Source organism: Echiichthys vipera (assembly GCF_963691815.1).
Source record: "Echiichthys vipera genome assembly, chromosome: 20".
Lineage (NCBI taxonomy): Eukaryota > Metazoa > Chordata > Actinopteri > Perciformes > Trachinidae > Echiichthys > Echiichthys vipera.
The window spans coordinates 10,219,688-10,244,054 of NC_139845.1; the positions used below are offsets into that span (position 1 = coordinate 10,219,688).

Here is a 24,367-nt window from a genome sequence, read left to right on the forward strand (position 1 = left end):
CTTTGTCTTTAAACTGTTGCACCCTAATGACTTTAAAGATTTAAACGGTGGCCTTTTTCAATCTTGTGTGGCTGAAACGCTTTGGACAAGGACGGAAATGCATTAAACTGCAGGTATCCCACAACTGCTACGATGTAACTCCTTCCAGGCCAGCAGCACAATACAGTTGTTCTCATGACAAGGGAAGACATCAGTGGCCACAAGATTTTCTCGCATGAAAAAAGTTTTTTGTGACTGAAGGTGATATGAACACACACACACACACACACACACACACACACACACACACACACACACACACACACACACACACACACACACACACACACACACACACACACACACACACACACACACACACACACACACACACACACACACACACACACACACACACACACACACACACACACACACACACACACACACACACTCGTCAATGTATATTTTTTCCAAAAGAAGTTGGTACCATAGAGATGTAATACAGTATATTCTGTACAGCAGGTATGACTAGACCCCCCCCCCCCCGCCCACCACCACCTTCTCTTTGTCTACTACTACTCTTGTCTTGACCTCTCTCCAAGGCTTGTGACGGTCCACACAATTACCTTCAATTATCCTCACTTCCAGCTCACCAATTACATCCATTATTGATTTCAGACCCCCAGGCTGTAAGCCTTATCTATACCCAACCACAGGCCACTGAGGAGACAGCAGAATAGGACCAAATAATAGGACCTTGGTTCATTAACACTCAGCTTTTCACTCCATCTACGTCACACCATCAGCAGCCTGACAGAAATTGTTTTCCACCGCAGTGCCCTTGAGAAATAAATTTTAAAAAATGCAAAATCAGTACTTTTCAAGTAGCTACAACTTTGCTATGATCTGCAAACCACAATGCAAGGTAGTTTCCAAAGTATTTAGTCTTTAAATGGTCACTAGAGTCAGGAAACCAAATATAAAGGCAGGACAAATGATCGTCATCATCCAAAAGCTGTATTTTTTGCAAAGAAAACTCAACAAATGAACTGTAAACTCTCAAAAGGTTTCTGTAAACAACAGCATAAAGTAAAGTATACCCATCTATTACTGACCATAATTTGTCCATCATGTAGCATTAGGAGACACTGATAGTGTACTGATAACATAGCATCCTGTCTGCAGATGTTGAGAGCAAAGACAGGAAAGTGAGACAGTGTAGTGTGAAGGTCAGTAACACAGTATGGAAGTTGTAAAACGTGGAGTCACACTCTTAGTCTCTCCTGCCAGATTTCTGAATATGATACAGGCTGACATTTAGTGAGACACAAACATAAGCTGCTGTCACCACACACTAATGTAAAACATCCATCATCTTGAATGCATGCCAGGGCACCTGCGGAGAGCCGCATCAATGATGCCTCACTGCCATCTCCTGTTAGAGCAAACTTGAGTGGCTGAGACTCAAGTGTGATTTTTAATGCAATGCTGCCCCCCTGAGGTGCATATTAAGTTGTGTATGCTGGTCCGTTACGTGTCATGTGAGCATTAAAACCTTTTCCATGGAACGGTCACTTTGTAGCATCACCAAAAGTCCATTTCAGCTTATGTCCCTAAAGTGAGTAAATAGCATCAGGGCAGTCCAGTAAACTTTAAACTTTTAGTATTTTGACCGATGGAGAACAAAAGGGCCCATGTCAGGGATCATTTTAGTCCTTTGTGAAAACTAAAACACAGACACATTTTACCTTTAAATATTATTACACAGAATAGATTATCACAGTTGTAGAGGCTTTTACCTTCCAAATTTCTTTGACATCCCTTTCACGTGAAGCAGCCTATTTGGATCTGCAGCTGTAAGAGAAGAGAAAAGGGCCCATGTCAGGGATCATTTTAGTCCTTTGTGAAAACTAAAACACGGACACATTGTACCTTTAAATATTATTACACAGAATAGATTATCACAGTTGTAGAGGCTTTTACCTTCCAAATTTCTTTGACGTCCCTTTCACGTGAAGCAGCCTATTTGGATCTGCAGCTGTAAGAGAAGAGAAAATCAGGCCACTGAAAAACGCCTAGGCAACCTTAATGTTCCTTTTGTTTATTAGGTACAGGTGCATGTCTGATATAACTAATACAATCTAATATAACTAATACAATCCTGTAAAATATATACATACATATATATATATATATATATATATATATATATATATATATATATATCTTGGAGGCTGCAAAGTGATTCTGATGAATTGTAATGCGATATACTGACATGTTTCTATTGTTTTTGTCCGCCTCATTTATATCAATGAAGGTAGGCTAGATAACAGAAACGCCTCATCTATAAAGCAGCAGAAAGTGCAGCCTCGAAAACATAATCATAAAGTCTCTCTTAAGCGGTTTCAACAAAAACTGAACACTGTAACCTTCAAGGAAGGGGGATTTATTGCAGAACTGTTGTATTAGACTGCATTAACTTAACTGAGCGCACTTGACTTGCTAGCTGATACCTTTGCAAACAATACATCTGTTTGCACAAGCCTTTAAACACTGTAAACATGTTGTACAGATTTATTTCCTGTAATAAATGTGTCTTTGTCTAGACAACATTGTTTGTTTGAATTATTATTTGCAACAGAATTTCAACTAACCTCTTGGGGGAATCAATGTGTTCACGTAGGGAGTTGCCTGAACGACACAGGTGTTGCTAATTGGAGTAACGTTAACGGGAAATGTTTGTTTTGGTCTACCGTTCATTGCTCTTTGTTGGCACTGACGTTTAGCCAAATAAAAACAAGAACCATTTTAACGCCAACATTGAGCTAAGCTGAACTGTTTATGCTAATTGGTTGTAGCCCCACAAGCAGAGATAGCTTTGCATCAACACTGTGCCTCGTTTGAATAGTGTCAGTAGAAAGGGGCGTGGTTTCCCAGGTCTTATGTGGCGTTCAGGAACTCTCGGGAATATTAACTATAATTAATGGCGCATAAATGGCCATTCCATAACACGGAAAATGTTGATGCCTTAGTTTCCTTATTTTTTAAGTGTAGTCAATGGAAATGTTACTAGTGTCATTTATTTATGCATTCTGTAGACGCTTTGAGTTACAAAAAATCCTCTTTTGTGTATGAAATGTACGACACATAAAACTTGCCTTGACTTACATTTGTGGTTCTCATTTTCGATGCTGTTTTTCTATTTCAAATTTCTTTACCTTATTCTTGGACTTTGCAAACACAATTGTCATATTTATTTATATATATATGACTGAATATATCTTGTACATTTCTTGTTCCAGATTGCAGAAACAATCACAAAAACAAAATAAAATAACAATAACAAAAACAATGACAATTTATTTAATTATTATTATCATTGTTATTTAACAATAACAAGAGAATCATAAAGGTGAAATATAAAAAATGGGTAAGGAGTAAGGTAATTGATGATTGCTTGAAAATGAAAATGTAATTACTGTCTAACTTATTTACTAACTTATTTTGTGTTATTTAACCGAGGATAGTTGAACAAAGTTCCACTTTACATCCTGTATAATGGCAATAAAGATTAATTTAATCCATTCATTCATAAAAGATATATTAAATATAGTGTTTTATAATATATAATGAATATATAAACATCTGAAACTATTGTGTGGGGGGTAGGTATTACAAACACGGTGTACACTTACAAATCATATTCTCTGGCAATTCTGCACAAATGAACAAATTAATTAACATTAACCAACTAGATTGGCGCTTTTGTTCCCGTCTTGTGGCTAAAGGGGCCTCAAAACGCACGTCTGAATGTATGTATGTAGTGTATGTCATCGTGACTGTAGAAGATGAAGCTCAGGAGGAGCACCTGAAGGCACCACCAGTGCAGCTCAGTGTTGTGTGCGGTCTGCTCTGCTGCGTTTGCTGCTGGCTCCCCTCTGTCGTCCATTAGAAGCTCGTCGGTTCCATCCCCACTGTTACGGCGCAGGCCCGAAGTAGCGCAGCCGCTCTGAGGTTAGTGCCCTACCGCGCAATCTCCATCTATTTCAGCCCCGGCGCAGCCGCATCATCGAACCCGGCAGCGTTGGGGGGTGAAAGATGCAGATTGCTTTTTAGATGTTGACTGGAGCTGGGTTATGATACAACTATGGCTTTTGTTGGGGGGAATCATGTTGTAGGCGCGTATCGACAACAAGCGCGTAAAGAGTGTATGAGACGCGGGCCGCTGGGCCTGTTGTAGCTGTTTTGTTTCATATTGCGCGGGTTTCGTGCTAAGCTGCTGCTGCGTTACTCGGGTTTAACGTTACCTTCAACTGTACATTGAATTAATCGTGTTCCGTGTCCAAACATCGGGAAACTGCAGCTATTAACGATCGAACCTAATGTCCATTCAGATGACCGAAGCTACATCGCCAAATTGTTAGCCAGCTAGCTGCTAAGCCAAATGTAGGACACATAGCTTAGCTTAGCTCAGACCCGGTGAGTCGGTAAACATAACAGCACTGTAATGGTTGAGCAATAACGTTTCCCATTTAATACAGTTAGTTATGCGTTCGGGTTATGTGATAGGAAATATGCCTTATTTCACGCCATGGATATGATTAAACATCAATGTTATTGTCGAGTCGTGCATCATTGATTCTATCAGCTATATGACTTAATACTAATAACACTAATGTGATTTAAGTCTCAATAAATAAATGTATAAATAAATACAGGAATATATGCTGAAATAAATGAATGAGTCCTCCTACCTCTAACATATGGACACAGAGATACAGAAATAATCACATTTAGGTGAACAAACATGTAGAAATAAATCATGTATGTATTAATTTAGTATTATTTATGCATTTATTTATGGATTTATTGAGGCTTGGAAGTCATGTTTAGTCCTCAACAGTTACACTCAATGCAGTTATTACAGGAGCTATTGCTGTAATATGCTAATAAGCCTGTCTGTTAATGATGGGGTTTTTGACTGAGTATGTGTTATACTTTTGCATTGGTGGGTTGTTCCCAAGTCTCTTCCAAAGAAAAAAGAACAATTGTGTATCATTGGATAGATCTGTTCAAATAAATATTCCCCATATCAGCTGTCCACAATAAATAAATAAACTAAACATGCTATCCCCATTAAACTGTCCCAGTGGTTCATTTCAATCAGCAAAAGTGTGCCTATATTCACCATGTATTGATTGAGTCATGGATTTCTAAATGAACAAAAGCATAATTATGTGTGAGTTTTAAGTATTTATATGAATCTTATTGTATGAGTGATTTCCACCCCTCTGACAGACCTTATCACTTCACCAATGGATATCCAAACACTTGTCTAGTACTACTGTATATCAAACTGACATTTATAGTTTCTCGTCTATTCACATCTGTATTAACAGGAATCACCTTTGGGGCATTACTTGAAACTATGATGTGGGGCCTTTAAGGAATATCTATTAATGTGTTGAATGCATTTCTTGCAAGACCTATGATTTGACACATAAATGGGGAAAATAAGATATTTTCATGCATTGATCACAGTGATGTTATTCCAAATTCAACTTTATTGATGCAGCATGAAGCCCTCTAGGGGAAGAGCAGCAGTGGTGGATTGAGACAAGAAGCACAAAGATAACCACAGGCATATCTTTTGATATACACCATTTTGGGGCAGTAGCAAATAGAATCATAATTGTGCACTAAAGTACCTGTTAAATACATTTTAAAAAACAGCTGTGAATCGTCACAGTTTTTTCTTGAACTGCTTGAGCTTGAAGGTCTGAAATGAACCTGTATTCATGGTGCACTCAAGTTCACATAAAATATGCAACATTTTTGCAGTGCCTTGTAAGGTTAATGTACCGGGCAGCATTTCTCATGAATTTGTATCTCATTAAAATAATGAGTGATAAGCATGGCATAGGAATGTCATTATCCTGTATGCAATATTATGCATCTGCTGAGATGTATATCAACAGCCAATACAGCAGGAATTAATCCCATATGAATTCAGTGCTATTCTCATGAATAGATGGATTTTACTCAGGCACCATAACGGGGTAAAACAGCACCTGTCATTATCTTATACTGCATTTCTTCTTTTCCTCTTTCTCTCCTCAGTCACTGTACCGTGGATCCAGCTGTGTAGACCAGGTGGCCAATATGGACGAGCACGTTGTTCACCAGACAGAACACATGACCACCATCGAGGCCGGCGCCGTCAGCCAACAGGTCCGGCAGCTGCACTCATAAGCAGAATAGTTAAAACAATGGAAACCAGGAAGGACAAGAAGCAGTCCCTCTTAGCATTATAATAATCATTCACAAGATATTTATACAAAACCTTTTTCCTGTTAGTGTGTTAGACTAGAACAGAAACAATAACGCCTGAGACCGTTTAAACCCATTCTTCTTGGATCATTACTGTGTATAGGTACATGTGGCCACCTTTACTGAGGCGTCAATGATGAGCGCAGAGGAAGACTCAACGTCCTCACCAGATGATGATCCTTATGACGACACAGACATCCTCAACTCCGCTGGCACTGATGAGATCACGGCTCACCTAGCTGCCGCAGGTACGTCTAGACTCTACCCAAGCATTTAGTGGTTCCCCAATTAGTGTAAGTGGGATTAATCATTATATAATGAGAAACATCCAAGAACACTTGGTTCAGTTTTTCCAACTAATGTCTGGCAAACGAGATGTTTTTATTTTGCATCTCAGATGAATTCTGCTAATCAGTCAACATCCATTGCCACCTCAGTTCAGTGTAATGCTTTTAACTGAACAACAGGTGGGGCCAGTAGACTGTTTTGTGGAGGCAGTGTCACTCTACTACAGTATATTGCCTTCAGTCAAGCTCCTGACAATGCTTTTTTTTTTTTTTTACTTAAGTTATCAAGGGACCAATTGGTGCTAGTAATCTATTTTAAATCTCACTTTCATTCTCTTAGGAACCAAATTAAAATCAAGTCAAAAAAGAAGATTGAATTGTGCAGGTCGCACATTCAAGACAATTATTGATAGCTCAAATCAGAGAGGAAAAAAACAGCATTCAAAGACAATCTGCAGAATGTTGTTCATTCTGATTGCAAGCGTCTACTTTTACTAACAGTCAAACTTGCTCTTTTTCTCTCAGGGCCAGTAGGCATGGCAGCTGCTGCCGCCGTAGCAACCGGCAAGAAAAGAAAGAGGCCTCATATCTTTGAATCCAACCCCTCCATCCGCAAGAGGCAGCAGACTCGTCTGCTCAGGTGAGCTTAAAACACCAACAGGCCAACATCCCCCAATATGTCTATAATGTATTTTCCTTCAACAGATACAATGACAAAAATGTCATTTACAGCACTGGAGAACATTGTTTACTCTCAGACAGAGCTCGTGTCATATGTAATTTCTGTGGTTGGTGCTGTAATTTATGGCTTTTATTGTGAGCCAGGAGATAAAGAATGGTGTGTGTTTACAGGAAACTGCGAGCCACCCTGGATGAGTACACCACCAGAGTGGGCCAACAGGCCATAGTGCTGTGTATTTCTCCCTCCAAACCCAACCCTGTGTTCAAAGTGTTTGGTGCTGCTCCTCTGGAGAATGTGGTGAGTATTACAGTCAGAAGTTATTAGTAATTATTTGTGTTTGTGAAGATATTTATCCGCAAATGTCAATTCATAGGTCAATTAATTTTCTGTTGATTTAACCAATATTTAGCAAATGGCTCCAGCACTAAACTGAAGCACTGCGCCAACTGTCTCTCTATCCTCAAGGTGAGAAAATATAAGGGTATGATATTGGAGGATCTGGAGAACGCTCTGGCTGAACATGCACCCGCTGGTGGAGAGCTGGCCTCAGAGCTGCCGCCCCTCACCATTGATGGAATCCCTGTCTCTGTGGATAAGATGACCCAGGTTAGGCTCAATACTCTCTCTGCTTATCTACAGTATTATGGTTCAACATAATATGGCACATTAAACAGCTGTTCCTTTGTAGAAGCTGACAAATCTAAGACACAAGCACAATGTTGAGCAGAAGGCTATAGTTGGCAAAAAATCAGAATCACAGATTGTGTTTTATGTCTGTTGTGAGCTTAGCTAGCTACTGTTTAAGTATCAAGGTCAACAACTCAATTTGACCTGTTTTAGCACATCAGTGTCACTTGATGAGCTTGATTCATGCATGTTCAACTCGTAATTATTTATAAAACACTTGAATTCATTTTCATGGTAAAGCGCAACTCCCACATTTTCATTCAGGCAGACAGTAGGCCTGATGCAAAGATAGTGTCGGCAACTGAAAACAAGCCAAGCCTCCTCCCTTTACCTGGCAGGGTGTGGTACCAGTGAGCAGTGAGAGGATGTGCAGAGTAGACTGCTCTTGGTAGACCTTTCACTGCAATATTAGCACCATTGGCAGGTTGAGTTCTCTGCTGACCCGAGGGACCTCAGCTTGTTTACTCTGCCATCCCAAAGCTGCTGATGCATTCGCTGGATCATCGTCAGAGTAGCTAGAATGACAGTGGCCCTGAGAGACAGCGCTCCACCCTGGGAGTACTGTAGCCAGTCCCAGGGCCTGGTGTGTCCTCAGAGGGCAGGTGTTAGTTAGTGCTTGTTTTTCTGGAGGTTGTAGGATTAGATTATCATGAGTAACCTGTTGCCTCACTTATATTGGCCAAGCCAGGTGGAAAGGTCTGGGTGTGCCAAGGGTTGGGGACAGGATGTTGTCCAGTTCCTCTGGGAGAGGTTGATCAACCTTGGAAGTGGCAAGTATGGAAATGAGAACTCTGCGGTGACAAAGAGAGCTAATTCAAACTTTGTGCTCCTGGTCCATATCACGAAGGCCTTATGGTCTTGTATGCAGACATCTGTAGTAGGTTTAACTCAGCTGAAGAAATCCCAAGTGAGGTTTAGTGATGCAGTCAGAGGCACTGGCTAGTCCGATATATGGAGCATCTGTAGCAGGTGATCCCAGGTTCAGCCTGAGCCCATAATTACCCCCTAGCCTTGTTAGGGCCAGGGACCCGGCAACATAGCTGCCTTCCTAAATGCTCATTGGACCATTGCTTGGAGGATTAGGATTGGGGGAGCACAACATGCCACTTAACTCACTAGCCACTGTAATTAGGCCATCTGTCCTAGCACACATGCATCCACATACATCCACACATGGATGAGCTACAGGTGGAAATGCAAGCATCTTTTCGCTACTAAGTCTATCTTTCTTGGGCTAATCCAAGTTGTTTTGTCAGTACGCCAAGTGTTAGCTGAAGTGAAGCCCCTTTACTGTAGCCACAGGAATTGTTTTTCCAAAGCTCATGTGAACACGTATTGACGTCCATTTTCTATCAAGAACCATTTTTTGTCATATCTTTGTGTGTTGCACTGAGGATCTGTGTATAGGTGGTTTGTTATTGTGAGTTGGGGGAGGAGGGATGGATTTATTTCTCCCGGAACCAAATTTAGCCTGTGATGTTAAAGCAGGCAGACGCTGCAGTGCCTCATTGTGCAATATAATCCCCTGGTGATGCTTGCATATTACCAGGACACTGAGGACATTGGCACTAAACCCCAACCCAGCCTGTCAGTGAGTGTGAGTGCCTGCTTGTTCTGTAAGTGGTGATGGTGAGTGGACAGGCATGCCGCTCACTGCCACATGTGAAGTAGATATGATGGCAGATGATCAATAGCAAGCAAATCAGATTCGATTGAGACCCTGACTCAGTCCATCTCCCTGCTTGGGGGCACAGGGCAACCTTTTGGAGCCCTCTCATGAAACATGGCAGTATAGGATAAAGCCTGACATTAGGCGCCGCCCAAGACGATTGTGATTGGTTCAAAGAAATACAAACGACCCAGAGCATTTTTTTCTCCTATCCCAGAATGATAAGCTGGTGTAGCCAGACCATACTTCAGTGCTGACACAGGTCTGGCTATGTGAGACTACAGATTATTGTAGGAATATAAGTAGATATGACTCAAAAGATAATAAAATAGAATAGGTCCCTGTGTTCATGTAAGACAAAAGAATATTGGAAAATGTATTGTAAGAATTTCTTAGCTCTCAAATATAGGTAACAACCCCCAAAATCCAATAATATCTTCTTTTACAATTAGTGAAAATAACAAGTCCTACTTCTGAAGAATTGGCATGCTATTTCAGAGCTTGTCTTCAGAACAAAGCAATCGGCTCACAATTAGTCACTTTTTAGTGAAAAAAAACCTGCACTAAAGATGCATGTCTCCCTTACTTCACTATTTGTGAATGGTACACTTGAGTTAAATATAGTGGACAAGCATTCATTGATATAGTCAATCGTCCATAATTAAATAACGACTTCAGTCTCTACAAAAGTCAATGAAGTAGCACACGTCATGTGTCAAAAGTAAATCTAATGTTTTTACATTGTTAATACCTACGCAGAGTGTACAGGAGCCTTTTCTAGGACAGGTTGAATGCTGTGTTGGATCACCCCTGATGTTCCCATGGTGTCTATCTGACACATCCGGCTGGAGCCACAACCATGGATTTGTCTGTTAATAAACATGATCACATTGTTCTCCTTTTAGAAGGATAGTTTCTATTTGCAGGCCATGACCACCTCAGCACTCGGCAGCAAGTACCCGATCAATACGTGCCTCTTGCTGCTTGCTCAAGGGCGTGTGTGCATGTCTGTCTGAGACACTGCAGCTTTCCATTTTGGGGAGTTTGGTGTCTGTATCATCTCTTTTCTCTGTGCATCTTTCCTTTTCCTCAGGCCCAGCTACGAGCGTTCATTCCAGAGATGCTGAAGTACTCTACGGGCCGAGGGAAGCCTGGCTGGGGTAAAGAGAGCTGTAAGCCAGTGTGGTGGCCTGAGGACATCCCTTGGGCCAACGTCCGCAGTGATGTCCGCACAGAGGAGCAGAAACAGAGAGTGAGAGAAATACTTGTGTAATGATGTCATCATTTGACAATCTTTGAAGGGAAATACTGTTTTCCATTGCCACCTTTTAAATGACATTGGTTCTGGTTAAGATCAGATTTTTGTACTACACAGATGGGGCAACATTGTTGAGTGGCACAAAACTACACAGATTTCTGTTTTCGGGAAAGTACTTAACTTTCTGATCCCATTCTGTGTCAGTCATAAATGGTTCTCTAAATTTTTGCCATTAATGAACTGTGGGACTGTAACTTCTGTAGTACTTTAGTCAGTCTGTAGAATAATTGACCATAATAACTTGTTATTTTTCCCAAGGTGTCTTGGACGCAGGCATTGCGGACCATTGTTAAGAACTGCTACAAACAGCATGGCCGCGAAGATCTGTTGTATGCATTTGAAGACCAGATAACTACGACAACCACCACCCAGCACCACCACCTGACCACTGCACAGAGTATTACTCACCTTGTGCCATCACAAACAGTGGTACAGACCGTCAACAACCCTGACGGAACAGTCTCACTCATTCAGGTATATTTAAGATGCTTTTTTTGACCACTGTAGTCTTAAGATCTGCACTTTTTCGCATCGTAATCTCATTCAGTAATTCTAAGGTTTAATACACTGTCCATTCACTTTTCTTGTGACTGCACCCCTCTCTCTCAGGTTGGCACAGGACACACAGTTGCCACCCTGGCGGATGCCTCAGAGTTGCCCGGTGTGACAGTGGCGCAGGTCAACTATGCTACTGTGACTGATGGAGAGGTAACACCCACAAGTACACACATTCCTCTAATCACTTTGTTTTTTACTACACAGTAAATACACATTCTGATCATTTTCTGCACACACAGACTGTAGTGATAAACAAATTTTCTAGAACACATTGAGAGGTTTACCAAATCTTATACCTGAGTCACAGAACTAAAGAGTATGCAGCAAATACAGAGCAAAACACACGAAGGGGAGCTGTCTTTTAGGACCACAAAATCAAAATACAAGCCAATGGAACAACAGTCCAATTTCACACAATCTAAATGACCTCCGTGTAGCTCCTCATTTGCTTTCAGCATGATATTATATATTGTTCCTCTCCAGGTGGAGCAGAACTGGGCCACCCTGCAGGGCGGCGAGATGACAATCCAAACAACACAGGCCTCAGAGGCCACGCAGGCAGTAGCATCCCTGGCAGAAGCCGCTGTCGCTGCCAGTCACGAAATGCAGCCCGGAGCCACCGTAACAATGGCTCTGAACAGGTGAGGGTGGTAGAAGTGAAGACTTTGGGGAACAAGGCTTTTAACGTCACAAGTAAATAGCATTTTGATGTTTTTTTAGGTTACTTTTTAGGGCCGAAAGCAGTATTTAAATTATAAATATAGACCAGGATGGCCTACTTACAATATTCAAGTCCAGTGTCTACAATTAGTACTTCAGAAATTTGAGTTAAAAACAAATGCATATTTACATGTTTTGTTACCTTTATATTTTAGGTCATTGTGTTATATTCCATTTGAAGAATTCTAGTCACTAGCACTTTGTAAACTGTAATTTAAAATGTTTTATTTAAAAAATAAAAATATAAAAGTTATTATAAACATAATATCTTTAGAGCTCAAGTGCATCTATGGCTAGTATCCTCAGGTCACAAATTATACCTCTTCACACTTGAAAATCCGTAATGGGGAGGAGAACAGGTCTGATTGTTGGTGACAGAAGTGTTACAGGTATACACACTGTAGGATTTGATGAACAGCTTTCACTGACACAAACCTCAAACATGTTCAGATACTGGTGGGGGAGTCTGCAAAGGCAGCTCTGACAACTGGATGAGAATGAGTCACCTGCCTCTCATCCCAGCTCAGCATCTATTTAATTAGCCAGTAGCTTTGATTGAGGCAAGATGCACAACCATTAAATTGGTGGTTAGCCTCATATTTCCATGTGCTAACATCTCAGTATGATTTTGTCTAAAAAAAGTGTTAAATGCTTGTTTCTAGCATTTGAGGAAACCTTTAGCAAAAATCTGGCTGCAGATTAAAGAAATAGTCATGAAAATAGTCTGTTTTAGTCTCATTACAACCACTCTAGTAATAAAAGATGTACAGAGGTGGTTGTTGGTGTTATTGGTGTTTTTCTGCAGGGAAATCAGCCGCGCACAATTGTATTCAGATGGGATCTACAACAGGATCTTAAATCATGTCCCATTGAGGACCTGCGGGATCTGATTTACAACGCAAGAATACAGCAAGTTGAAATGTTGCTTAAGAATAAAATGAGTTAGCCGTCTTCAGCTGCAGCTTAAACCTGTAGACCTTTAGCTTGCTGTAGCCACTTCCTGATCTACAACTTTGATTTTAATGGTCTTTCACATCGTCATCAAAGGTCTTTAACAGTCTTGTTGAGATGCGAACATGTAAGGTGGTTTTTCATGGCAGTAGTGTCATGGCGATAATTTCAGATGTGTATGGGTATGTCCCATTGGGGCTAGTTACCTGCACCCACCTGAGTCCTCTTTCCTCTCCCCTCCCTTTCCCAACCCTGTTTACCTGTGCCAAGCTACTCTGGGCTCTCTGTTCCACAGGCTCTGGAACATTTTGTCTCTTTTTTTCCAGCTCCAGTGGGTGAACAGAGCCTCCCTCACACTTTTCTGCGATGTGGACATTGTGACTCAAAATGACACAATCTTTTGTTTTGTTTGTTCATAATTATTCATCCAAAAATAAAATTAGTAAAGGTCTCTCATTGCCGAGCTTCGACCATTTCATCTGCATATATGTAATTTGTTGAACAGCAAGCTGTAGTGAAGCAGTAACCTCCGAGGCTAAAAAGTGAAGCCAACATGAAAGAGCCAAAATTTCTGAAATGGCCACTTGAGGCTGGCTCTAAAAAAGGCAATCCCCATAGACCCACATGTTAAAATGTCCAACTTTACAGCAGAGTTAAACTTGTTGGAACTTAAGCGGGAGTTTAAGGTGACGTCAATCACTGCCATGATTGCGACAGCCCCCCTCATTCAGAAACCTATGCGCGTTGTCAAGGAGAATACATCCCTGTTGACAGTTGAAGCTTGATAACACAAAATGTTAACCGCTAGCCAGTTTGTCTTGCCAGAAAGAAAGAAAAGAAAAATCTAAAATTCAATATCTGTATTCAAAGCTCAATAAGAAGCCTTTTTTATTTATGTTGCCACACTTTACTGCCACCCAGTTGAGTGTCACCCACTTACAACAGTGTGAGTGCATCATTACTGCTTACTGTCTCTGTCTGTACTCGCTCAGCGCCACCTCCTCCTTATCTTACCGTCGTTTTATCTCAGATGATGATTATCAACCAAGCTGTGAACAGTTCCATTAGTTCATAACGAAGCTGGTGCAGTAATAGGCTCGGGGTAATTCCTCATGATAGATCTGGTTAATAAAACTGCTTTGTTAGACCCGTAGCACCTGGCCTTTAGGGAGATGTGACAGATTCTCCTTAAGTCCAGACGAGAAAAGCCTCTTACAGCTCATACACTCCTAGCTCTCTATAATAACCCTTGCACCCTTGCCTTTGTGTGTCTTTGTCTATGTGTGTGTGTGTTGCAGTGAGGCAGCAGCCCATGCTGTAGCGACGTTGGCAGAGGCCACTCTACAAGGCGGAGGGCAAATTGTCCTGGCAGAGACAGCAGCCGCTGTTGGAGCACTGGCCGGGGTTCAAGATGCCACAGGTACATATTCATCCATGTTATCATCATGTTACACCAGCTGCGATGCCAAATAGGGCCAGGAGCATAAAGTGGTGAGGGAATGGCCACCTCTGCACTACACCCCCCAGCCCCACCCCTGTTCAGATCACACCCATTTTTGAACTTGGCCTTCTGTATATCTGTATATTGCACGGTTGCGGCGCTATCGCAGTGACAAATTCTGTCCACAGACAGGCATAAATAAAAAGCAAAATACTCGAAATGTCCCATGTTAGTTTTCACAACAGTAGGTGTCTCCAGGACCACATTTGACCATGATGACACAGGCTGGTAAAAACACATTTACATAGAAACACCATAAGGTCACTTTTGTTGTTGTTGTCTTTGATAGTGGTTCTCAACCTTTTCGAGTCGCGAGTCATATTTGGTATTTTGCATCCAACTGCACTCAAAATTATTTTATCAATAATTTTTTTTACATTACGTCTTTACTAATTGGCACTCACTTGTGTGTTCCCCAGCCAATGGCATGCCTAATTAGTCTCATTAATAGTAAGCTTCCCTGCAGTAGCACTGCGGCCTCTGAGCTCCTACACTCTAATCTACTCTGTGCTGATGTGACAGATGGTTTTGTGTGTGTGTGTGTGTGTGTGTGTGTGTGTGTGTGTGTGTGTGTGTGTGTGTGTGTGTGTGTGTGTGTGTGTGTGTGTGTGTGTGTGTGTGTGTGTGTGTGTGTGTGTGTGTGTGTGTGTGTGTGTGTGTGTGTGTGTGTGTGTGTGTGTGTGTGTGTGTGTGTGTGTGTGTGTGTGTGTGTGTGTGTGTGTGTGTGTGTGTGTGTGTGTGTACTATTCTTTTAACGATACGTTAGCTGCATGACCCCATCGTCAACCTCCTTTCATACATACGGCATGCAGTGCTTGCATATGTTCAGTTAATATCCTGATATGAGGGTAAAACGTAACGTTGTCAGTGGTTAACATTAGGGGACATTCTGCTAATCTTACGGATGTAAACATGTATAACGGGAAGTTCTACCCAGATGGAAAGTTTAGTTAAACACACTGCTTGTCAAGCTGTCAATCTTTCCCTTATATAACATTTGTTCTAATCAGGACCATCATACTGTGGGATAAACACACACTCACACAAAGTGCACTAGTAGGTCTGAGCAGGTCCATCAGCGGCCCTCTTAAAGATCAGTCCATGGTCTTATCACAGAGCCAGCTGTCAGCACACAACCCCAGGTTATCTTGCTTGGCTATACACAATACATGCACACACGTATACAAGTTACATGAAGATGGGCCTTTTCTAAGTTTCAATCTCACGCTCTCTTGACGTAAGTCATATGCTTGCGCCCCTCACTTCCGTTTCTCTTATACTGCGTGGATTTGCCACGCTCAATCGGCCGAAAAGCCACCAACAAGGACTAACTAGCTCTAATGGTGAGGGACACACCACAAAAACTAGGGCAACAGACACTCACCGACCAACATTGGCCGACGGTGTCAGGGCCTTTAGTGTCTTAGCAGAACTGCGCGGTCGCATGTAACAAAGCTGTTTAGGTTGGCATTACATGCACAGTTTAAAAAAAATTGAACACAAGAAGTTTTCGCTCACAAGTTTACATAAACCACAAAAGTTGTCTTTTGTTTCAAATCATTGCTTTGCAATTGATCCCTAGGTATTTTTTACTTAATCCATTAAAGGTTGAATATATTGAATGAGCAGAACACCGACAGATAGTAGTCGCAATAACAAAAAAAAATTCCAGCACTCAGGTTGCCATGTTAGTCAGAAGCTGCCCAAGTAGCCTACAGTAGACCGGAGTCAGTTTGAGCCCGCAGAGGAGTTTGACTTTCCGTTAGCCGTTACAGCTAAGGAAACATGAAAGTTAGCTTACCGATCAAGGAGAAACATAGCTATTTCGGCGTGCGTTTTAATGCCGTTGAACTCTTTTATCTTTGAGTCCATTGAGTGAATGCTTCTCCCGTCACTCAGCTGCTGAGACAAATAACAAAGCAGCTGCAGAATTGGCAAACTCCATTTCACCCAGTGCCAGCATACAGTAGCTGCGCCGAACAACAGACCCAGGCAACCCCTCAATGCCGTCCGCTATTGGCTGGTACAACATAAAAAAATTAAATATTAATTCAGACTAAATATATATTTTTTTATGGAAAAGCAATACTTTCATTCTGTACCCCCCAAAACACCCTGTGGGTGTATTATTTTTGAAAAATATATAGCTTTTCATAAAGATTCTACATATTCAACCTTTAAGACCTAAGCATTGTTTCAAAACAATCTTACAAAGCCTGAGGGTTTTCTGAAAAACTGCTCAGATTGTCAACGTTGTCAACATTATACTCTGGGTCATGGCCGGATTGTTGTCAATAATGCTGCAGTCTGCCTCTATGTGCTGCTCCCCTCGCTCAGGTCGTCCGTCATTGTATGTCACTGTTCAACTTTATTTTCTGTCAATTCTTCCGTGCGGAAAAAATTGTTTTGTTTTGTTCCCCTTCTGCCTTCTTCAGGTGTATATCAACGAATCGCTTTGCATTTCGTCGGTCACCTGTCTTAAAAACGACAAGATCATCCAAAACAACGCAGATGTCGCATCAGGTCTTAAAGGTAGAAGCACGTGCACGTCGCATCAGGTCCCCCTCCAGTTGTAGATATTTGAACAAGTGGCTCTAAAATTGTTGTGTGCAACAGTTCAGATTGTTGCAGGTTAATTTGGGATTTCTTGCATTCATTTGAAGAGCTTTGCTGTCGGAGTATAATATATTTTTAGAAAACACAAAGTGAAATTGAATTTCATCAGATAATGTGTCATAAAACACTTAAATAGGTAAAGAGACAGCCCTTCTAAAACATTCTGTAAAATGCAAACATGTGCAGTGCTTTAACATTTGTACACAAATGTAAATTCAAGTTATTTAAATCTAAACATCTAAACCTTTGTTATTTGACATATTGCTTCCCAAACCATAAGGAGTCATTTGGCTGCGATAACTCACTCAAACAACTAATGGAGCTGCCTAAGCCAGTCCTTCTCCCGACTATTGACCTTAGCTAATCATTGAAGTGCTACACGGGAGTGGAGAGCTCCGTTTGAAGTGTACTGGCTCAGACACCGCTGATTGGCTTGTATGGCAACCCTTCGCTGACACAAGCATGCAGACATACACACGGCCACACCACACACAACCCTTAATGTCTACGAGAAAATGTTTGAGTAGCTGAATGAGGCCCTTCACTCAGTTACTGTGCTGTGTCCCTACATCACTGTGCCAGGCCCAGTTCCCTCCTCTCTAAGCCCCTCCATAATCACCACCAGCACAATTACCTGCATCAGCAAAACTTAACCCTGTCACAAATCACTGGCGAGTAGGCTTAGCAAGGGCCCACATTAGAAGACCAACAATTACAAGCTAGTCTAACAAAAGGGGCCTGATTTTATTTTGGGAGACTTGAAAGATGGTTAATAATGAACATGCATTATATATTTTTGTGGGTTTTCTTTTTCAAAATCCCTAAATATTGTATGTATTGAAAGGATACGAGTATTTGGTTTGTTTAAAGTCCAGAGTCTTAGTTCACAGTAATGGGAGGAGCAGGCATGAGCCTCAGTCATCCCCTACACTGACCTTCTTGCCTGCCTGTGACACTGTGACAGCTTGCAGGGTGGGGCAGAGGCCCACGTGACTGCAGCAGTAATCCCTACAGGCAGAGACACACACACACACACACAGCTGGGCATGGGGGAAGTGAGCTGAGAATGTTCAATCAGACCATTGTTCAGAAATGCCGTCTCTGTAACATGGCTGCCTCCTGTCACAGACAACTACCTGGAGATGACTGCCTCCCAAGCACCGTGTCAGACACAAACTCTAGTGACGAGATTTCCTCTGGAACAAGACCAGACAAGCATTGTTTGTTAGCATCACGGCTACAACTAATAATCATTTATTTTCATTATTAATTTATATGTTGATTTAATTAACCAATTGGTCTATAAAATGTCAAATAGTGAGGTATGTCCATTTCTGTAGCCCATGGCGATGTCCTCACATTGCTTATTGCTTAATTCATCCAAAAAGAGGAAAGAAAAAAAAAAAGTTGCAAATCCTCACGTGAGAATCTCGAAACTATGACTAACTACAATTAATTGTTTGCACCGTCCCACACCCAGCTAACTAATAGTCCGTTACTAGTATTAATGCCAGTTTGTTTAGTAATAGATAATAGATGTATTGTGTAATTATTTCACACAAATTTGCACAAATTACAGCTACTGGGTTAAAACAGAGGTTGATCTTTACTTGGCATTCAACCCTACCACAGGTCAATGGTGCTGGTGCTGTGTGTCTCAATAAAATATAAAATAAAACTAAATATTTCTGCATATTCTTCCTCAGGTCTGGTCCAGATCCCTGTCAGCATGTACCAGACTGTAGTGACCAGCCTCGCCCATGGCAATCGACCTGTCCAGGTTGCCATGGCACCTGTCGCCACACGAATAGATAACACTGTCACACTGGATGGCCAGGCGGTGGAGGTTGTGACCCTAGAACAGTGACAATTAAGACCCTGGACGGAGTAGGAGGCACTTGGAGGCCACCTCTGAGATTTGTTTATCCTACTTTTCCAAGACATCATGCTATGTACAATGTCAAATATATTTTTTAATGTACATCTGACAGGGGAAGTAAAAGTGAGCTATCAATGTGTTTACTATGTAAAGATATTGCTTTTGTTGGTGTAATTTTTCTCCCATTTAGCTTCATGGTTTTTTGTTGTTTTTTTGTTTTTTTTGCTCTGTGATGTTTAGTACTTAGTATTTATTTCTTTACAATTAACCTTTACTTAAAACAAAGATTAACCAAAAAGCCCGGAAGGAAAGCCACTACTGCTTCACCCAGAGTGTGCAACTATTACTGTTCTGGATTTTCATTATCTTCTTTGTGCTTGACTGTGTTGTTTTTAGGATGAATTTACAATACAGTGCCAGTCCATGTTTCCCATATCCCACATTGATCACTAGTCTAAATTCCACTCTTTCCACATCTACTCACCTTAACTCTGTTAGTGTAAAGAACAGCATTTCTCACATGAGATATGTGAATATTATGTTGAAATACCATGTTGTGTGATTTTCCCTGTACTATTTCACTGTAGTCCATGCACATGCCAAGATTTGTGAAGACTCAGGATATACATCAAGGTGTTTGTTTTTCTTACTGCTGGACCGCTGAGCTGACTTCCTGAATCAGCCATTTTGTCTACCAAATCCATTAATTTACAGTCCTTTGATAGGAGCACCCCTTGGTATGGTCCACATCACTTTGTATATCACAGGAAGTTAGTCGTACTTGGACAGGAGCTGCAGTATTTGTGATGCAAATATCAAAAAGGCATTTCTTTGAATCTTGCAACAAAAACATTTGCCAGCCAAGAATCCACTTCGTTTGATGCAGCTGTGACAGTTGACTCAACTCTTACCACTATTTAAAAAGTCCAATAAAAATGGCTGCTGTTCACCATTCATTCTGTTTCTCTCTTGATTATTAATACACTGTTCTTCCAACAGCATAACCATCAATGCATACATAAAATACCAAAGCTAACTTTCAGCAAATAAGCTATTAAACCCAATGTACAAAACTTTAGGTCTGAGCCACTAATTTACTATTTATATTAAATATTGTTATGATACCAATTTTGCTTGATGTGTAAGTCTATTATGCAAAGCACCCCCCAACCTGGTGCATTATAGGGGTGAGATTCTTCATCAAGGATTTTTTAAGTTGATCAGTGTCTTCATGGAGTAAGGAGGAATTTACCACTTTTATTGTTGTAGTCTGAGTAACTTGGCATCACATACATTTCTACAATAACAAGAAGCACAAACTAAAGCTGTGTGGAAACTGACAGTGCTGTGGAGGTCTGCTAATTATTACTATGATACTGATAATTACTGCGGTCAAGCTAGCCGTCACTCACATCTATGTTGTTAAATCAGACGATGACACTAGTCAGTGAACTCGTGAACGAATACTGTGTGTAAATATATATATTTACACATAGTATTTCTGGACATTTTACATAAATGTCAGTATATATATATACATATATATGTGTGTGTGTATATATATATACATATATATATACTGACATTTATGTAAAATGTCCAGATCAAGCGAGCTGACCGGGAGAGCTATTGACAGACTTGGTTTGCAGAAAGATAGGTCTGTTTTTTAAATTAAGTTTTACCAAAGGGTTTATATAAAATATATGAAAATAAGATTATCATTAATCTACCTGTGCCCCTTATACATTTAAAAGAAAATACCACTAGCTACATTTCTCAATACTTAACGTGCCAATAATTCCTGTTAATGACGATGTATTTGACTTCAAGACATCTCTGAATACATACTTTTTGTTGCTGTTGAGAATCAAAAATGTTCACTATCAATTAAGAGATTTTCCAAAGTAAAAGTCTTTAGAGTTGAATGACTCAACTTGGTTTAGTGTTAGAAATGTGTAGTGTTAAAAAAAAAAAAAATCGCATTGAATCATAATATTGAATCACAAAATTTGTAGAACCACAATACTTAGAATTCCCAATACATATCAAATCGGCACCCAAGCATCATGATAGTATCACATCTGGAGAAAAAAATAACGTCTCAGCCCCAGTGCATTACTAAACATGTTATTGTTTATATTAAGATTTGACCCCAAAACAGTTACATTAATGTACTTTTTATTTAACATAAACACAATACAGTGCAACTCTACACTCAGTGAGTACTGAGTGCTTTGCTTAATGCAGAGGGTGTGGTGATGAGAATGTATATACCTATAGCCATACATCCTTTGAAAGCAGAGCTTAAAAGGTAATTTCTGTATTTTTTCAAACCTGACCTCATAGGGACCTCTGCTGACAAAGTCTGTTCTCACCTTATCTGACCGCGTTGGCCGATCAGCAGGGTCAACAGGTGCTGCCTTAGTGGACTTACTTGCAGGCTTGAGCTGTACATAATGTAGAGGTGGACATCTCCTCAGGAACTACTGCTTAGATAAAGTACTACCACAACACAACAACAAATTGGAAAATATACTCTCCATATAAGGACTGGGACTATATACAAATATAGATATGCTCTACTAGTCATTTGTACATTTATGCACATTTAAGCTTCTAAATGCACCCGTACTCTCAACTTTATTATCATGACATAACCAAATGTGGACAGCTGTGGCTCAGAGGTAGTGCGGGATGTCCTCCATTCGAGAGATCGGTGGTTTGATCCCTGGCTCCTCTGGTCCACATGTTGAAGTGTTCTTGGGCAAGACAATAACCCCAAATTGCTGTGTGAATGTGCTGTGAATGGTTAAATTATATTGTTCATTTTTGTCTTCCTTCTTTTTTGTCTTTTATTATCATTAACTCTTTTTTTCTTTAAATAATCTTTGTGCTGTCGATGTTGCTTGTCTTACCATTATTATATTGTTACATGTTTTTGGTTATATCTACCTGTATAAATACAATTTTAAAAATGATAACATTCAGTTATCTCAGTTCATGGACATAAATGATACACATACAGTACAACTACATTTTCACATAATATGATGGCAAACAAAAATAGATAAATAAATAGGGAAAAAATGAAAGTAAATGAAAAGGTGACAGACTTCTTAAAAAGTGTTGCCAGCGGGAGTTTCTTAAGTACATAGTTCTGAGAAGATATTAGTTATGCTTTTCTTATTCGTTCAAATTGAAGAGACCCATGGTGCATATCAATTTCAAATCATTTAAAACATGGGATTGATTTAGAGCATTTAGCTTTGTGGAGTAAATGTAGCCTACATAAGCATATGTTGGGACTTGACATCAGATTTCATGGGTGGCTATTTTGATAGACCAAATCAACTATCAAACAATGCTCCTACGCATGTGCAGAACCAATTAGTACATCTCGATAGGGAGCACACATCGACAGAACACAGGCCCTAACCCATTAGCTGTATCACTTTATTTATTGGGTGATATCGTGTTGGCTGTTTGTCTAAATGAAACATGAGCTGGGCAGTTTAGGCTGGTTCCCAGGCTACAACTTGTTTGTCTTGACTTGAAACCGTATTGAAAATAACAACCTTGCTTAACCTTGAAGCAAAGCTTTATGTTAGAACTTTTGGTATTCACAGTTATACGTGTATATTCCATTTTGAGGAATGCCACATTTCTCTGTATTTTGCCCCATATAGTTTACACAAAACCCAATTACTTCCACACTGTCCTCTACGGCACCCCCACCTTCCCTGTCGTGACAGACATGGCCATGATTACATCATAAGCTGCCTGAACCTCCTCTGCTTTAAAGCCTGGGATTTGCTAGCTGGGCCCTTCTGTTGCAGAGTAGAACAGAGAGAGAAGCGTTCAGGCTTTAATCTATCAGGCGTCAGTGTATATCCCGCTCTTCCTCCAGATTAAAGCGGAACCAGGTTGCATTCACACAGATGAAAAGATCCAATTTTCTTTCGTTTTGTGTTTTATTCTTTTGCCTTTCATTTTGGGTTGGACCCCTTGCGTGAGCTGGAAAACACTCAAGGTTATGTTGATGGTCTTTGTAGGTGTGTGGCACGCATGCACGTCAGACTGTCTTTGCAGACTAAGAAGGCCTTATTAGTGTGCTTTCTTACACCTCATGCTACCTCCCTCCTCCATCTCTGTCTCTCTCTGCACCATCAACTCAGCTACACTTACACAAAGTGCACTGAAACCTTTTCAACTGTATCATTAATGCAGAACATAACTGAGTTATGAGATGGCACCGATTCAAAAAGAGAAAAGAATGTCAGAACAGTCTCAAAGTGATGCTGTCAACTCCAGCCAACTCCATTAAGAAGGGGCCTTCAGCTGAGTTATTATAAATGTTTAAATCCTAGTTTTTGACGTATATGAATACATTATTATTCTAATATACCTGTAAATTGTATATATCTTTTTAATTTAGTATCATTCCTTAATATAAACATAAATATTTGTAACCAGAAAATAAAATGTCTTTTGTATTTTAAAAGGGAAGTCCATGGTTGGCATAGAGATATCGACATACAGTATATACTGCCCACACACTTGGCCCGCAAGTGTCTTGAACCAGATAAATGTTGATATTTCAAATCCAAATCCACAACCAATAAACTTAACCTCTCTTCTTATCATAAATTAACCTAATCAGGACCCTTTTTTATTATTATTCAATGCCAAATATGCTGTACAATTAATTAAATGTATCTCAAAACACATTTTTGGTGGATTATATCACCTGCACTGGCCAACATCAAAGGCATCAGAGCCATGTTTTACAAGTAAAGAGCCACACTCGTACATTACCGCAGTGCACTCTTCCAATTATTACATCCATCTGACTGACTTGGAACCTGATTGGATGTCATTAAAACCATCCAATCTAGGCAGTCAGACTGCTGTGTGAGTGCTTACACCCTGTCCTGGGGGCAATAGGTTTGAAGATCACTAGGCAGAGGGAAGGCAGCGCTATTGATTCTCCAAAGCTGCCGGACAAGCCTGTAGCCAGAGCTTCAGTGGCCCGGCTCCACAGGGCGCACTGCAGGGTGAGAGGGGAGGGGTTGGTCATTCTTGTTGCCTGGAGTCGTGCAGGCAGTCTCTAGGGCAGAGCTTTAATCTTCACTAATCGTTTCTTAATACGTGCATCCCAGGCCTTACACCCACGCATCACACGCGGGC

The 24,367-nt window shown here is 40.6% G+C and overlaps 1 protein-coding gene across 2 annotated transcripts; it reads left to right on the plus strand.

Moving 5' to 3' along the window:
* The first annotated feature begins 3,891 nt into the window (after positions 1 to 3,891).
* nrf1 (nuclear respiratory factor 1) lies at positions 3,892 to 20,122 on the plus strand. Of its 2 annotated transcripts, XR_014593669.1 has the most exons (13): positions 3,892 to 3,996; positions 6,103 to 6,213; positions 6,416 to 6,560; positions 7,125 to 7,239; positions 7,452 to 7,578; positions 7,747 to 7,887; positions 10,731 to 10,889; positions 11,214 to 11,429; positions 11,565 to 11,663; positions 11,997 to 12,154; positions 14,483 to 14,604; positions 17,121 to 17,217; positions 19,008 to 19,040. XR_014593669.1 is itself a non-coding variant. In XM_083935148.1 (12 exons), exons 2-12 carry the CDS (start codon positions 6,145 to 6,147, stop codon positions 19,166 to 19,168), a joined length of 1,512 nt encoding a protein of 503 aa, XP_083791274.1. In that variant the 5' UTR covers positions 3,892 to 3,996; positions 6,103 to 6,144; the 3' UTR covers positions 19,169 to 20,122. The 2 variants fall into 2 exon arrangements, 1 of the variants encoding a protein (XP_083791274.1); XM_083935148.1 differs by lacking the exon at positions 17,121 to 17,217 and having other exon boundaries at positions 19,008 to 20,122.
* The last annotated feature ends 4,245 nt before the right edge of the window (positions 20,123 to 24,367 follow it).